The following is a 15,269-nucleotide window of genomic DNA, read 5'->3' as shown; positions in this document are numbered from 1 at the left end:
ATAAATGCAGTGTTAAGGCTATCATTATCAACATCCACATGAATATTAAAGTCACCTACTATAATTATCTTATCAGTGCTAAGGACTAAATTTGATAAAAGCTCTGAGAAGTCAGATAAAAATTGGGCGTACGGGCCAGGAGGACGGTAGATTACAACAAATAAGACAGGCTGTAAAGTTTTCCAGGCTGGGTGAGAAAGGCTGAGAACAAGACTTTCAAATGATTTATAATTAAGTTTAGGTCTAGGGTTGATTTTTAGGTCTGAGTTAAAAATGGCTGCAACTCCACCTCCTCGTTGGAGGAGGTGGATGTTGTGGAATTCCCATTAATATTAAATTAATTGCAACTTTATCCAACAAGTAAAACACTTTCAACAGCTGTTTGTAGCATTGAGTTCTGCTATTTATGGATGTTTCTGGACACATTTTTATTAGCGAAAGTGCGAAGCAACAGGCAGGAAGAGAAGCTGTGGGACTGCCCAAAGGAAATGTTTGATAAACTTTGGAGTAAACGTTTTAAAAAGAGAAGAGAAGAGAAGAGAACAGTAGGCCATGAAATGTGTGCTGTGTTCAGATATTGGTGCTTCCGGCTTCCTTCTCACATTGTTTGACCAGAACATTTGGCATCAGTCGTACAGTATTTTACAGATAAGAGAATAAAATAAACGATGTAAATGTTTGGCTTTGTTCAGTCAAAATGAAAGTAAGACGTTAAATAAAGGTCTTCAGGCTCGTGACTGCTCAGACACACAGAGACTGGACAGACAGAAGGAATAGAGGCAGTCCTCCTTTAATGATTCAGACACACAGAGACTGGACAGACAGAAGGAATAGAGGCAGTCCTCCTTTAATGATTCAGACACACAGAGACTGGACAGACAGAAGGAATAGAGGCAGTCCTCCTTTAATGATTCAGACACACAGAGACTGGACAGACAGAAGGAATAGAGGCAGTCCTCCTTTAATGATTCAGACACACAGAGACTGGACAGAGTGAAGGAATAGAAGCAGTCCTCCTTTAATGATTCAGACACACAGAGACTGGACAGAGTGAAGGAATAGAGGCAGTCCTCCTTTAATGATTCAGACACACAGAGACTGGACAGAATGAAGAAATAGAGGCAGTCCTCCTTTAATGATTCAGACACACAGAGACTGGACAGACAGAAGGAATAGAGGCAGTCCTCCTTTAATGATTCAGACACACAGAGACTGGACAGAGTGAAGGAATAGAGGCAGTCCTCCTTTAATGATTCAGACACACAGAGACTGGACAGAGTGAAGGAATAGAGGCAGTCCTCCTTTAATGATTCAGACACACAGAGACTGGACAGAGGGAAGGAATAGAGGCAGTCCTCCTTTAATGATTCAGACACACAGAGACTGGACAGAGTGAAGGAATAGAGGCAGTCCTCCTTTAATGATTCAGACACACAGAGACTGGACAGAGTGAAGGAATAGAGGCAGTCCTCCTTTAATGATTCAGACACACAGAGACTGGACAGACAGAAGGAATAGAGGCAGTCCTCCTTTAATGATTCAGACACACAGAGACTGGACAGAGTGAAGGAATAGAGGCAGTCCTCCTTTAATGATTCACTGCATCAGGATCAAACTCAGAATGAAAGTCCAACAGGTTTTGTTCTTCTGCTTCTTATCAGGTGAGGACTATTTACCTGTTTCTGAACATTCGCTTCGTACTTTTCTTTTTTTTCACGTTCACGTTTTTACATTCATATAAAAACAGAAACACAAAGGGTTCGGGGGGGGGGGGGGGTACACTTTACAACTATATATTCACTGTTCATTTCCTCTTCTCAACATGTATGTTAACTTCTATAGATATAATATTTAAGATAAGATGCTACAGCCACCAGTCAACATTAAGCCGTGTCTTCACTTTTTTACTTTATTTACTTTCGTCATATAAAGATTAAATGTTCCCACTAACATCACCGAGCAGGTATTTGGTTCTTCATAATAACTGCATGAACCTTTTCCCTCTATGGTCTTCTCTCTGCACCCTAACCCTAACCTCAGCCTCCAGCAGTGCTGCTGGGGAGCAACGTGCCGACTTTTTTATTTAGTTAAATTCTTGCAGCAGATTTTCTCCATTAAGGAAGTTTGTGGATGTAAATTGTGTCTCATACATTTGATGCCATTCTTTATTATTATTTTCCTTTATTTTTTGTGTTTTTATTCAACTTTTTATATAAAAATACAGCTTTTACATGTTTGTATACCACCAGTTATATAGTAACTGCTGTATGAACATGGACAAAAGGAACAAACAAAGAAAAAAGTTTAATAAGTTTAATAAGTTTAATAAGTTTAATAAGTTTAATAAGTCCTCTAGAACAACGCGTTACTCTGTCTTGCATGACGCAAGCTGAGATCTATAAAAGTTAATTCCTTTTTACTAATAATAATAATAATTATGTTTCTCTGGATAAAAACCTGATAGAAAAAGTTTGGATCCAGTAAAAAATAGTTTTGAGATGATTTGTTGAATGATGTCTGTTATCTCCCCCCAGAAGGTTGAATGGCTCTACGCTGCCAAACCTGAGAACCTAACCCTAACCCATGAGAACCTAACCCTAACCCATGAGAACCTGACCCTAACCCATGAGAACCTAACCCTAACCCATGAGAACCTAACCCTAACCCATGAGAACCTGACCCTAACCCATGAGAACCTAACCCTAACCCATGAGAACCTAACCCTAACCCATGAGAACCTGACCCTAACCCATGAGAACCTAACCCTAACCCATGAGAACCTAACCCTAACCCATGAGAACCTAACCCTAACCCCTGAGAACCTAACCCTAACCCATGAGAACCTGACCCTAACCCATGAGAACCTAACCCTAACCCATGAGAACCTAACCCTAACCCATGAGAACCTAACCCTAACCCATGAGAACCTGACCCTAACCCATGAGAACCTAACCCTAACCCATGAGAACCTAACCCTAACCAATGAGAACCTAACCCTAACCCATGAGAACCTAACCCTAACCCCTGAGAACCTAACCCTAACCCATGAGAACCTGACCCTAACCCATGAGAACCTAACCCTAACCCATGAGAACCTAACCCTAACCCCTGAGAACCTAACCCTAACCCATGAGAACCTGACCCTAACCCATGAGAACCTAACCCTAACCCATGAGAACCTAACCCTAACCCATGAGAACCTAACCCTAACCCCTGAGAACCTAACCCTAACCCATGAGAACCTGACCCTAACCCATGAGAACCTAACCCTAACCCATGAGAACCTAACCCATGAGAACCTAACCCTAACCCATGATAACCTAACCCTAACCCATGAGAACCTAACCCTAACCCATGAGAACCTAACCCATGAGAACCTAACCCTAACCCATGAGAACCTAACCCTAACCCATGAGAACCTAACCCATGAGAACCTAACCCTAACCCATGAGAACCTAACCCTAACCCATGAGAACCTAACCCTAACCCATGAGAACCTAACCCATGAGAACCTGACCCTAACCCATGAGAACCTGACCCTAACCCATGAGAACCTAACCCTAACCCCTGAGAACCTAACCCTAACCCACGAGAACCTGACCCTAACCCATGAGAACCTGACCCTAACCCATGAGAACCTAACCCTAACCCATGAGAACCTAACCCTAACCCCTGAGAACCTAACCCTAACCCATGAGAACCTAACCCATGAGAACCTAACCCATGAGAACCCATGAGAACCTAACCCATGAGAACCTAACCCTAACCCATGAGAACCTGACCCTAACCCATGACAACCTAACCCTAACCCCTGAGAACCTAACCCTAACCCCTGAGAACCTGACCCTAACCCATGAGAACCTAACCCTAACCCATGAGAACCTAACCCATGAGAACCTAACCCTAACCCATGAGAACCTAACCCATGAGAACCTAACCCTAACCCATGATAACCTGACCCTAACCCATGAGAACCTAACCCTAACCCATGAGAACCTAACCCATGAGAACCTAACCCTAACCCATGAGAACCTAACCCTAACCCATGAGAACCTAACCCTAACCCATGAGAACCTAACCCATGAGAACCTGACCCTAACCCATGAGAACCTGACCCTAACCCATGAGAACCTAACCCTAACCCCTGAGAACCTAACCCTAACCCATGAGAACCTGACCCTAACCCATGAGAACCTGACCCTAACCCATGAGAACCTAACCCTAACCCCTGAGAACCTAACCCTAACCCATGAGAACCTGACCCTAACCCATGAGAACCTGACCCTAACCCATGAGAACCTGACCCTAACCCATGAGAACCTAACCCTAACCCATGAGAACCTAACCCTAACCCCTGAGAACCTAACCCTAACCCATGAGAACCTAACCCATGAGAACCTAACCCATGAGAACCCATGAGAACCTAACCCATGAGAACCTAACCCTAACCCATGAGAACCTGACCCTAACCCATGAGAACCTAACCCTAACCCCTGAGAACCTAACCCTAACCCATGAGAACCTAACCCTAACCCATGAGAACCTAACCCTAACCCATGAGAACCTAACCCATGAGAACCTGACCCTAACCCATGAGAACCTGACCCTAACCCATGAGAACCTAACCCTAACCCCTGAGAACCTAACCCTAACCCATGAGAACCTGACCCTAACCCATGAGAACCTGACCCTAACCCATGAGAACCTAACCCTAACCCCTGAGAACCTAACCCTAACCCATGAGAACCTAACCCATGAGAACCTAACCCTAACCCATGAGAACCTAACCCATGAGAACCTAACCCATGAGAACCCATGAGAACCTAACCCATGAGAACCTAACCCTAACCCATGAGAACCTGACCCTAACCCATGAGAACCTAACCCTAACCCCTGAGAACCTAACCCTAACCCCTGAGAACCTGACCCTAACCCATGAGAACCTAACCCTAACCCATGAGAACCTAACCCTAACCCATGAGAACCTAACCCATGAGAACCTAACCCTAACCCATGAGAACCTAACCCATGAGAACCTAACCCTAACCCATGAGAACCTGACCCTAACCCCTGAGAACCTAACCCTAACCCATGAGAACCTGACCCATGAGAACCTAACCCATGAGAACCTAACCCATGAGAACCCATGAGAACCTAACCCCGGAGAACCCATGAGAACCTAACCCTAACCCATGAGAACCCATGAGAACCTAACCCATGAGAACCCATGAGAACCTAACCCTAACCCATGAGAACCTAACCCTAACCCTTGAGAACCTAACCCTAACCCCTGAGAACCTAACCCTAACCCCTGAGAACCTGACCCTAACCCATGAGAACCTGACCCATGAGAACCTAACCCATGAGAACCCATGAGAACCTAACCCATGAGAACCCATGAGAACCTAACCCTAACCCATGAGAACCTAACCCTAACCCCTGAGAACCTAACCCTAACCCCTGAGAACCTGACCCTAACCCATGAGAACCTAACCCTAACCCATGAGAACCTAACCCTAACCCATGAGAACCTAACCCATGAGAACCTAACCCTAACCCATGAGAACCTAACCCATGAGAACCTAACCCTAACCCATGAGAACCTGACCCTAACCCCTGAGAACCTAACCCTAACCCATGAGAACCTGACCCATGAGAACCTAACCCATGAGAACCTAACCCATGAGAACCCATGAGAACCTAACCCCGGAGAACCCATGAGAACCTAACCCTAACCCATGAGAACCCATGAGAACCTAACCCATGAGAACCCATGAGAACCTAACCCTAACCCATGTCTGGAATGTTTTTATTATAATTATTTCCACAGACAGCCTGAATCCTAATAGACAAGTTTCCATTTACCTTAATCCCAGCTGTAGGCTTGTTATAGTTTCATTACCCAACTAACATGATGAAATGCTTCTTCTGCATCTAAACTGATCAGCACTGTACTGACACCTGTTTCTGGGTTAGAGTTAGGTTCTTCTAACGTTATTCTGGGTTAGGTTCTTCTGATGAATCCAGTTTGATCCACAGTGAGCACATCTGGTGAAAGAATCTCAAATCTTTTACAAATTATTGATGTAAATAATTTGTAGTCCACATTTAAAAGTCAAACTGGCCTAAAATGTTCTACACTGCTCTTTGCCTTGTTTAGGTACCATGCTGGCCCGCTTTAAGGGTCCAGTTAAGTCAAGGTGTTAGTTCCTCCCTAAACACATCACTCAGTTATCTCATCTCTCCCCCTGTTTCCTTCCTTTGTTCTAATGTTGTCTGATCACCTGCAGCTAGCCGGGTCCAGGTCCACAGTACCATCCTCTATAAACCTCTTTATGTGCTGCCTTGTCTGCTCCACAGTTGCCTTATTGTTCATTTTATTATGAAGCTGAATTCACTCTGATACTCAGTTTTAGTCTTTAACTCTCTGACGGTCAGCAGTACTGGAATAAACAGAATGACACACACACACACACACACACACACACACACACACACACACACACACACACACACACACACACACATTTCTACACTTTTGTTTTACTTTAAATTGTTATTTTTAATATTATAATAATTTTGCTTTATTTTTATGGAAATTATTATTTCTTTTCTTTTTCTATTTCATAGCTATTTGTTTTTAATTTAACTTGTGATGTAAATACAGGTAGAGGTATATAAAGGTATATAGAGGTATATAGAGGTATATAGAGGTATATAGAGGTATATAGAGGTATATAAAGGTATATAGAGGTATATAGAGGTATATAGAGGTATATAGAGGTATATAGAGGTATATAGAGGTATATAAAGGTATATAGAGGTATATAGAGGTATATAAAGGTATATAAAGGTATATAGAGGTATATAGAGGTATATAAAGGTATATAAAGGTATATAGAGGTATATAGAGGTATATAGAGGTATATAGAGGTATATAAAGGTATATAAAGGTATATAGAGGTATATAGAGGTATATAAAGGTATATAGAGGTATATAGAGGTATATAAAGGTATATAGAGGTATATAGAGGTATATAGAGGTATATAGAGGTATATAAAGGTATATAGAGGTATATAAAGGTATATAGAGGTATATAGAGGTATATAGAGGTATATAAAGGTATATAGAGGTATATAGAGGTATATAGAGGTATATAGAGGTATATAGAGGTATATAGATGTATATAAAGGTATATAAAGGTATATAGAGGTATATAGAGGTATATAAAGGTATATAAAGGTATATAGAGGTATATAGAGGTATATAGAGGTATATAGAGGTATATAAAGGTATATAAAGGTATATAGAGGTATATAGAGGTATATAAAGGTATATAGAGGTATATAGAGGTATATAAAGGTATATAGAGGTATATAGAGGTATATAGAGGTATATAAAGGTATATAGAGGTATATAAAGGTATATAGAGGTATATAGAGGTATATAGAGGTATATAGATGTATATAGAGGTATATAGAGGTATATAGAGGTATATAAAGGTATATAGAGGTATATAAAGGTATATAGAGGTATATAGAGGTATATAGAGGTATATAGAGGTATATAGAGGTATATAAAGGTATATAGAGGTATATAGAGGTATATAGAGGTATATAGAGGTATATAAAGGTATATAGAGGTATATAAAGGTATATAGAGGTATATAGAGGTATATAGAGGTATATAGATGTATATAAAGGTATATAGAGGTATATAGAGGTATATAAAGGTATATAGAGGTATATAGAGGTATATAGAGGTATATAGAGGTATATAGAGGTATATAGAGGTATATATAGGTATATAGAGGTATATAGAGGTATATAAAGGTATATAGAGGTATATAGAGGTATATAGAGGTATATAGAGGTATATAGATGTATATAGAGGTATATAGAGGTATATAGAGGTATATAGAGGTATATAAAGGTATATAGAGGTATATAGAGGTATATAGAGGTATATAAAGGTATATAGAGGTATATAGAGGTATATAAAGGTATATAGAGGTATATAGAGGTATATAAAGGTATATAGAGGTATATAGAGGTATATAGAGGTATATAGAGGTATATAAAGGTATATAGAGGTATATAAAGGTATATAAAGGTATATAGAGGTATATAAAGGTATATAGAGGTATATAGAGGTATATAGAGGTATATAGATGTATATAGAGGTATATAGAGGTATATAGAGGTATATAGAGGTATATAAAGGTATATAAAGGTATATAGAGGTATATAGAGGTATATAGAGGTATATAGAGGTATATAAAGGTATATAGAGGTATATAGAGGTATATAAAGGTATATAGAGGTATATAAAGGTATATAGAGGTATATAAAGGTATATAAAGGTATATAGAGGTATATAGAGGTATATAGAGGTATATAGAGGTATATAAAGGTATATAGAGGTATATAGAGGTATATAGAGGTATATAGAGGTATATATAGGTATATAAAGGTATATAGAGGTATATAAAGGTATATAGAGGTATATAGAGGTATATAGAGGTATATAGAGGTATATAGAGGTATATAGAGGTATATAGAGGTATATAGAGGTATATAAAGGTATATAGAGGTATATAAAGGTATATAGAGGTATATAGAGGTATATAAAGGTATATAAAGGCATATAGAGGTATATAGAGGTATATAGAGGTATATAAAGGTATATAGAGGTATATAAAGGTATATAGAGGTATATAAAGGTATATAGAGGTATATAGAGGTATATAAAGGCATATAGAGGTATATAGAGGTATATAGAGGTATATAAAGGTATATAGAGGTATATAAAGGTATATAGAGGTATATAAAGGTATATAGAGGTATATAGAGGTATATAGAGGTATATAGAGGTATATAGAGGCCTTTAAGCCCTTTTGGGTTTCTTGCCGCTACCTTGCACTTTTCTTTAGTTGCTATGTCTTTATCTTTTTCCTTTTTGTCTTATTATTGTGCAAAATAAAACTTCAAACTTCCTTTCTAGGGGGCGAAGTTCTCTCCAAACATTTTTCTAGTATCAAGATTTTGATCCATGACTATAAAAACATGTGGAACTGTCAGAGGTGGAGTTTCCTTTAAGCAGTAAACACTTTCACTCCTTGTCTCTGAGCTCTTCATAACTGCCCCCCCCCCCCTTCTTGATTAGGTTTGTAAGAGCTATAAAATGCATTTCTAAAACCAAAATGTTTCAATGTGTCATGCTCTAGTAGAGTTAGGGTTAGAAAGTCTAACTCTAACTCTACTAGAGCATGATACTTCTAATACTTGAGCCTTTTATTTTTTGACTTTAGCAGAACTTTGCTTATTTGTCTTATTTACATTAACAGACATTTATTTTATAACATGTGAGACATTTAACTGACCCAACCCTGCATTGCACTCAGTTACCTCTAGACTGTTTGAACTGCACAGACCTACAGAAGATAAAGAGTCCTTGTTGGCAGGCAGAAGGGAAATCCTCCCTTGATGCATTCTAGTAGTCCAACATCACCTGATAGCATTTACCAGTCTGGGCCCACTTTATAAACACCCAGTGACTGATGCTCAGTGATACAGTTTAAATATGGACTTGCTAATCCACCTTTACATGTATTGACTTTAATAGCTGAGCATTTTATACTAGTTCATTTATGCTCTGTAATAATGAGTCTAACCCTGCCAGACGGATCATTGCACTGATAAAGTTGATGTGCAGTAAAATGTTCAGTTTAATTACTGAACTATGTGATGAGACTGATGCTGGAAGGTGCTGCCATCTATTCATGTCTTCTATTTTAAAATGAAAGAATAATTGTTTTTTCCACAAATGACCCAAGCAGAGAACCTCCTTCATCACACTTATCTGAGGAGGCAGCTGATTTGGGTCTATATTAATTAGCACCATGCAGATTTTAATAGATTCATTTGTATCCTTGAAACTATCCAAATTGTTCCTGTTTCTAAAACAAAGGGACAGATTCATATATAGACTAACGTCTCATCCGCATGAAGTGAAATTGAATGTGAAGTTTCAGCTATTTTAATGTCTGAAATCATAAGAGACTTTCTAATTAGTTACACAAGCGGTTCAACGGATATATTAATAATAAAAGGGGATAGAGGGTCTCCTTGCTGTGCTGCCTCCTTATCCTCCACCACACCGTAGATGTGGATGTTGTATCTCTCTGTTCCTGTTTATTTATTGGTTTAATCACAGTGCCTCAGTGCTTCTGCTTCTTTTGACCTGATCTCACTGTGTGGAGTTAGCAGACTTCTTTCAGCTCTTTCAGTTCAGTTTTCACATCTTCTTTAAGTTCCTCTTGAAGTTTTTCTAAGTCTACTAGTTAAGTCTAGTCATGCTCAGACCTGAAATCCTCTATTTCCTGACCGATACTTTGGAGCTCTGAGCACATGGTTCCTGCCATTGTTTAAGTCTTGAGCATCGTCCATCTCTGGTGACTTTTTTCCTTTTTAACCGTCATGTTTCTTCTGACTTGTTAACAAAGACTTAGGAACCTGTTCATGAATTAAAGGAGGTAGTAATAGCTCACTATCACATTTAAGCAGCCGTCTCCAGCTGGAGTTCTTCTGGAAGTCTGATTTGTACTTTTCAACAAATCCTTGAAGACAAATTGCTCTCAGTTGCATTATTAATATTTAGATGTGCTGCTTGAATCTGATCTCATCCTGTAATTCATGTTTTCAGCCTGTTAATAATTTATGTTGCTCATTTGTACAGTTGATGTTAGAATAGAACAACATGGATATAAACCCATCTCTGCTTTTCTGTGTTTTCTGGATTAGTCTGTTTTACAGTAAGTCTATAATAAACTAAGCACTGATCAGTATTCACTGTTCATCTTTCCAGCAGCACTGCAAGATGGAAACTCTGGACTCAGCAATGCAGTGAGTGTTTTTGCTGGAGCTGAAGGAGGAAAGGGTTCAATGGCTTGCTCCTTCAGAGCATCTGGAGACACCGCGTTCTTCTGTAAAGGAGAATGTAAAGGAGACGGTATCCTCATTAAAACAGAAGACAGCATGGCTCGGAGCGGCAGATACAACGTTAGATATGAAGACGGATCTTCTGGCAAAAGACAAGTGACGGTGACCATCACACAGCTCAGCAAGTCGGACGAAGGACGGTACAAATGTGGTTTGGGTGGATCTTTGGTCCCAGATGTTTATGATGACTTTCACCTCATGATTACAGACGGTGAGTTTCATAAAACTTGATATATTTACTATGTTTATCCCATTTAATGATTGTAAAAGCATAGGAATAAATGAAGTGAGATATAATGTGTGAAGACTGACACGTTTATGATATATTGATCCAGCACTCAGACTGTGGTTAAACTGGGCAGATCCCAATGTGACTTCCTGTAAGATGCTGCTTCACATTTACACAAATCCTCAGTAACTGTTGATTGTTTATCTTTTCAGAAGCAACGTTGGGTTCAAACGATACCTTCATCCTTACAGAAACGGTGGGAGGAAGAGTCACAGTAACATGCAGGGCTGCTGTGCATAAAGAAAGGAGGTTCTTCTGTAGAGGTGAATGTACTAAAGAAGAAGATGTCCTGCTCGAAATACAGAAGACAGTAGCTCACAGTGGCAGATACGGCATTGAATTTAAAGAAGATAAAGACTACGGACTGCATGTGACCATCACACAGCTGAGGAAGTCGGACACAGGAATGTACAAGTGTGGCTACGGCAGTCCTTTGGCTCCTCTTTCAGTCTACTCCTTCCCGATCATTGTTGTAGATGGTGAGTTTCTACTGACGTCATGAAAATGTTTCTTAATGATCCATTTACCTAAAATCATTTAGAAACACGTTGTCTTCCTCTTCACCAGTACACTTACTGGGAAAAGTCAATGATGTTAAAATAACCTCAGAGTGACAAAAGTAAGCAGCTGTGTTTTTATGGAGACAGAAACAACAAACCTCTTTTCAGTAGATCATCTGATCATCTCAACGTTGAAGAAGGTTGTGTCTTTGAAACCCAAGATGATGAGGAAGGGTCAGAGGAAAGGGTTGAACAGAGCTGTAATACCTGCCATAGCTTTCACCTGGTGAATACAAATCCTCCATCAATAAAACAACTGGTCAGTGGTTAAGATCCTTGAAGCTCTCCAGAGCTGCAGCATCTCTGCTCCCTCAGGGGTTTGTGTGGCTGGTAAATGAGAAGTATCGTCAACATGGGGAAAAGGTGCTTACATTTAAATGCCAGGCATTCAAAAAAGACAGCTAACCCTAACCCTAACCCAGGAGCAGAGGAGACAAATCCAGATCATGGTGGTAGATGACAGACAGACCATCACCAGGACCTGTGCTGCAGGCTTTCTGGAGCATTAGCCAGGAGGACAGGTGTAGTTACATCAGAAAACACATCAGGTTGATGCCGGGTTTCCAAAAGTCACATCAAGTCCAAACACTCAGTTTGATATGAGATGAAGCAGAGAGTCTCCGTATTGCCCGAAGTGAAATCCACTCCACATTTTCTATCCCGCTCAGTGAGTACCGTTGTCATGGAAACTCCAAAACTACTACTCCGAATAGCCACAGAGCTCTGATGACGTGTATGAGATGTGGCCGGAGGGATGGGACGGAGGGACCAGACTGGGAATATACAAACTTACTAAGGGAAGGAGTCTAAGTTGTTTAATAACTGATATGAACGAAGGACGGGAATAATTCAACATCCTGCCAGTCATGAAGAGTTGAGCCTGTTAGCTGTTAGCTGTTAGCTGTTAGCTGTTAACTGTTAGCCATGGACGTGATCAGCAACGACTCAGCTGAGGGTCCCAGGCATCGAGGGTCCCAGGCATCGAGGGTCCCAGGCATCGAGGGTCCCAGGCATCGAGGGTCCCAGGCATCGAGGCAGACTGCACCAGGAAGGATTGAGATGCTGTGACCTCTCAGTGGCAGCGATGAACAGATATGTGAGTCTCAGAGCGGTGGTATACTGACAGCAGCAGGTAGAAGCCGCCAGAGGTGATAGAATACGTACTAAAACAAATAAATATCCAAATAAATACTGGTAAGCGATGACAATAGTATACTTAACATTATATAGTATTGTTTCAGCCTTATGTGCATTTTTACACATTCTGAGCCTTCACCACAGACTTCTACAACTTAAGATGCTGGTGATATGGATCATTTCAGGGTTTGGAGATGAATCAGTTCCTCACAAGCCACCATCTCTCCTTCCAGCTCATCTGAATCTGCTGAGTCATCGTCTGCATCCGTCATTTAGTCAAATCAGGCTGATTCACCATCTCAGCAAGTTCAAACTCTGCCATCTAACAACACTTTTCACTTTCCTCCGTATGGCCACGACGCAACAGACTGAGAGTATGATCAGAACTATCGGATAAGAGAAGATTAGAGGAACTGTATTAAAAGTTACTCTGGGAGGGTCACGTGACCAACAACCGCAATGGTCGCTGAGAACTAGAGCTCCTTACCCACCTCCTTATTTTAATGAAAAACCAGGTCTATTCCTGTTTCTTCGACGTCAAAACGTTTTATTTGTTATCATAGTGACTCAGTGAAATGCCTGCAAACGCAAGAAAGCAGGTATCGTTGTCGTCTAAGTTATCTTCTCAGAAACAGAAATCTGCTAACATGGCGGATGCTAACGTGGCGAATGATGCTAGTCCGGACCTAAACGTGGAGGACATTATCGCTCAGGTCTTGGAGAAGCAACAGAGTGTGCTTGAATCAGTGGTCCACAATGCAGTTAAGGGAGCGTTAACAGAAATTGATACTTCTCTGCAACACATCAGGACAGAGCTTGAGATGCAGGGTACTACAGTACGTGATGTGATGCAACGTTTGGAAAAGACACAGGGGGATAACAGGCAGATGAAAAAAATCGTGAATGCCTGTGTTGATGACCAGAAGAAATTTGAACATAAGCTAGCCGAAATGGAGGACAGATCCCGACGCAACAATGTACGCATCATTGGTCTAACAGAGGGCAGCGAAAAGAGTGATCCAGTTGGATTCCTGCAAGAACAACTTCCGGTGTGGATCCATTCCTTACAGAACAAGGAACCGACGGCGGAGCCGGAGCAGGCAGACCCACCGACTGCGGACTAGCGATATCTGGTCTACTGTGCTGACGGTTTGACGCGAGAGCAGTGTATGTAAGCCGAGCTCTGAAGGCTGAAAGGACATGATATAGCCTGCTGACTGTTTAGCTTATATTCTTGTTATATTTCGCCAACCAGGTTGGTGTGTTTTTCGTATGCCTATCTCAGTATTTGGTAGCTGTTTGTGATCTACTTTTTGGATCTTTGTAAGGTCGTTCATGTTTAGCATAATAGTTCACCAGACTGTTTTAACGAACCTGTGACTTAAGACAGGAGGGGCGGTTGTGTGCTGGAGTTTGCGCAAGCTGCGTTTGATGTGGCCACGTATCTTATTGATAGGGGATGGGGTTTGCGGTCTCAGAGGATTGGGGGATTTATTTTATTTTTTATGTTTTTACCACACTTTGCTTAGAGCTAGCAGTTTATCCTTTACTAGAAATCTCTCAGCGAACTCCGGTATGGTACACGAGGCATACATGAGTGTATGTTTTGAAGATGGCTGAACTTTCAATTATTTCAGTTAACATTAGGGGGCTAAATGGGCCAATCAAACGAGCTAAATTCCTGGACTACTTAAAAAGAAAGAATATAGATGTAGCGCTTATACAAGAGTCACACTTACGGCAAAGAGATGTAAATCGTTTGCAAAATAAATACTACAAGATTGCTGCTTCATCTAGTGACGACACCAAAACCAAGGGCTCCATTGTGTTGCTGTCGCGGAAATGCAAACTCACCGTAGATAAAAGTAGTAAAGATCTATCAGGCAGGATAGCTTATATATGCACCACTATAAGGAGTAGGAAAATAGCCTTTGTGTCGGTATATGCACCATCTATATATGACCAAAACTTTTTCCCACGTCTAACCAATGAATTGCTCTCTCTTTATGAATATTCACTAATTATAGGGGGAGACATGAATGCAGTGCTAGATTTGAATCAGGATAGGTCAGGGGTCAATCATACAAAAGCCCAAAAACAAACATCAGACATGTTTAGAGCAGTTGTGGAGTCCCACCATCTTGCAGATATATGGAGGATACACAATCCTACTAGCAAGGATTACACCTTTTTTTCCACACGTCATCTTACCCACTCACGCTGTTCTAGTGAGCTTAAGATGATGTTTCACACCATAGAAATAGAACCAGCAATTCTATCTG

General features: G+C 40.5%; 1 protein-coding gene across 1 annotated transcript in view; it reads left to right on the top strand.

The window, feature by feature from the left end:
• The first annotated feature begins 1,468 nt into the window (after positions 1-1,468).
• LOC133976741 (uncharacterized) overlaps positions 1,469-15,269 on the top strand; it is a 21,314-nt gene continuing 7,513 nt past the window's right edge. Inside the window, exons 1-3 of the mRNA XM_062414939.1 lie at positions 1,469-1,661; positions 10,868-11,212; positions 11,443-11,769. Of these exons, the coding sequence (XP_062270923.1) occupies positions 1,592-1,661; positions 10,868-11,212; positions 11,443-11,769 (742 nt within the window). The 5' untranslated portion in view covers positions 1,469-1,591. The remainder of the gene's footprint in view (positions 1,662-10,867; positions 11,213-11,442; positions 11,770-15,269) is intronic.

The sequence above is a fragment of the Scomber scombrus genome, unplaced genomic scaffold (genome assembly GCF_963691925.1).
Source record: "Scomber scombrus unplaced genomic scaffold, fScoSco1.1 SCAFFOLD_214, whole genome shotgun sequence".
Classification (NCBI taxonomy): Eukaryota; Metazoa; Chordata; class Actinopteri; order Scombriformes; family Scombridae; genus Scomber; species Scomber scombrus.
Note: the sequence above shows the minus strand (reverse complement) of the source record. Positions and strands in the feature narration are given on the sequence as shown.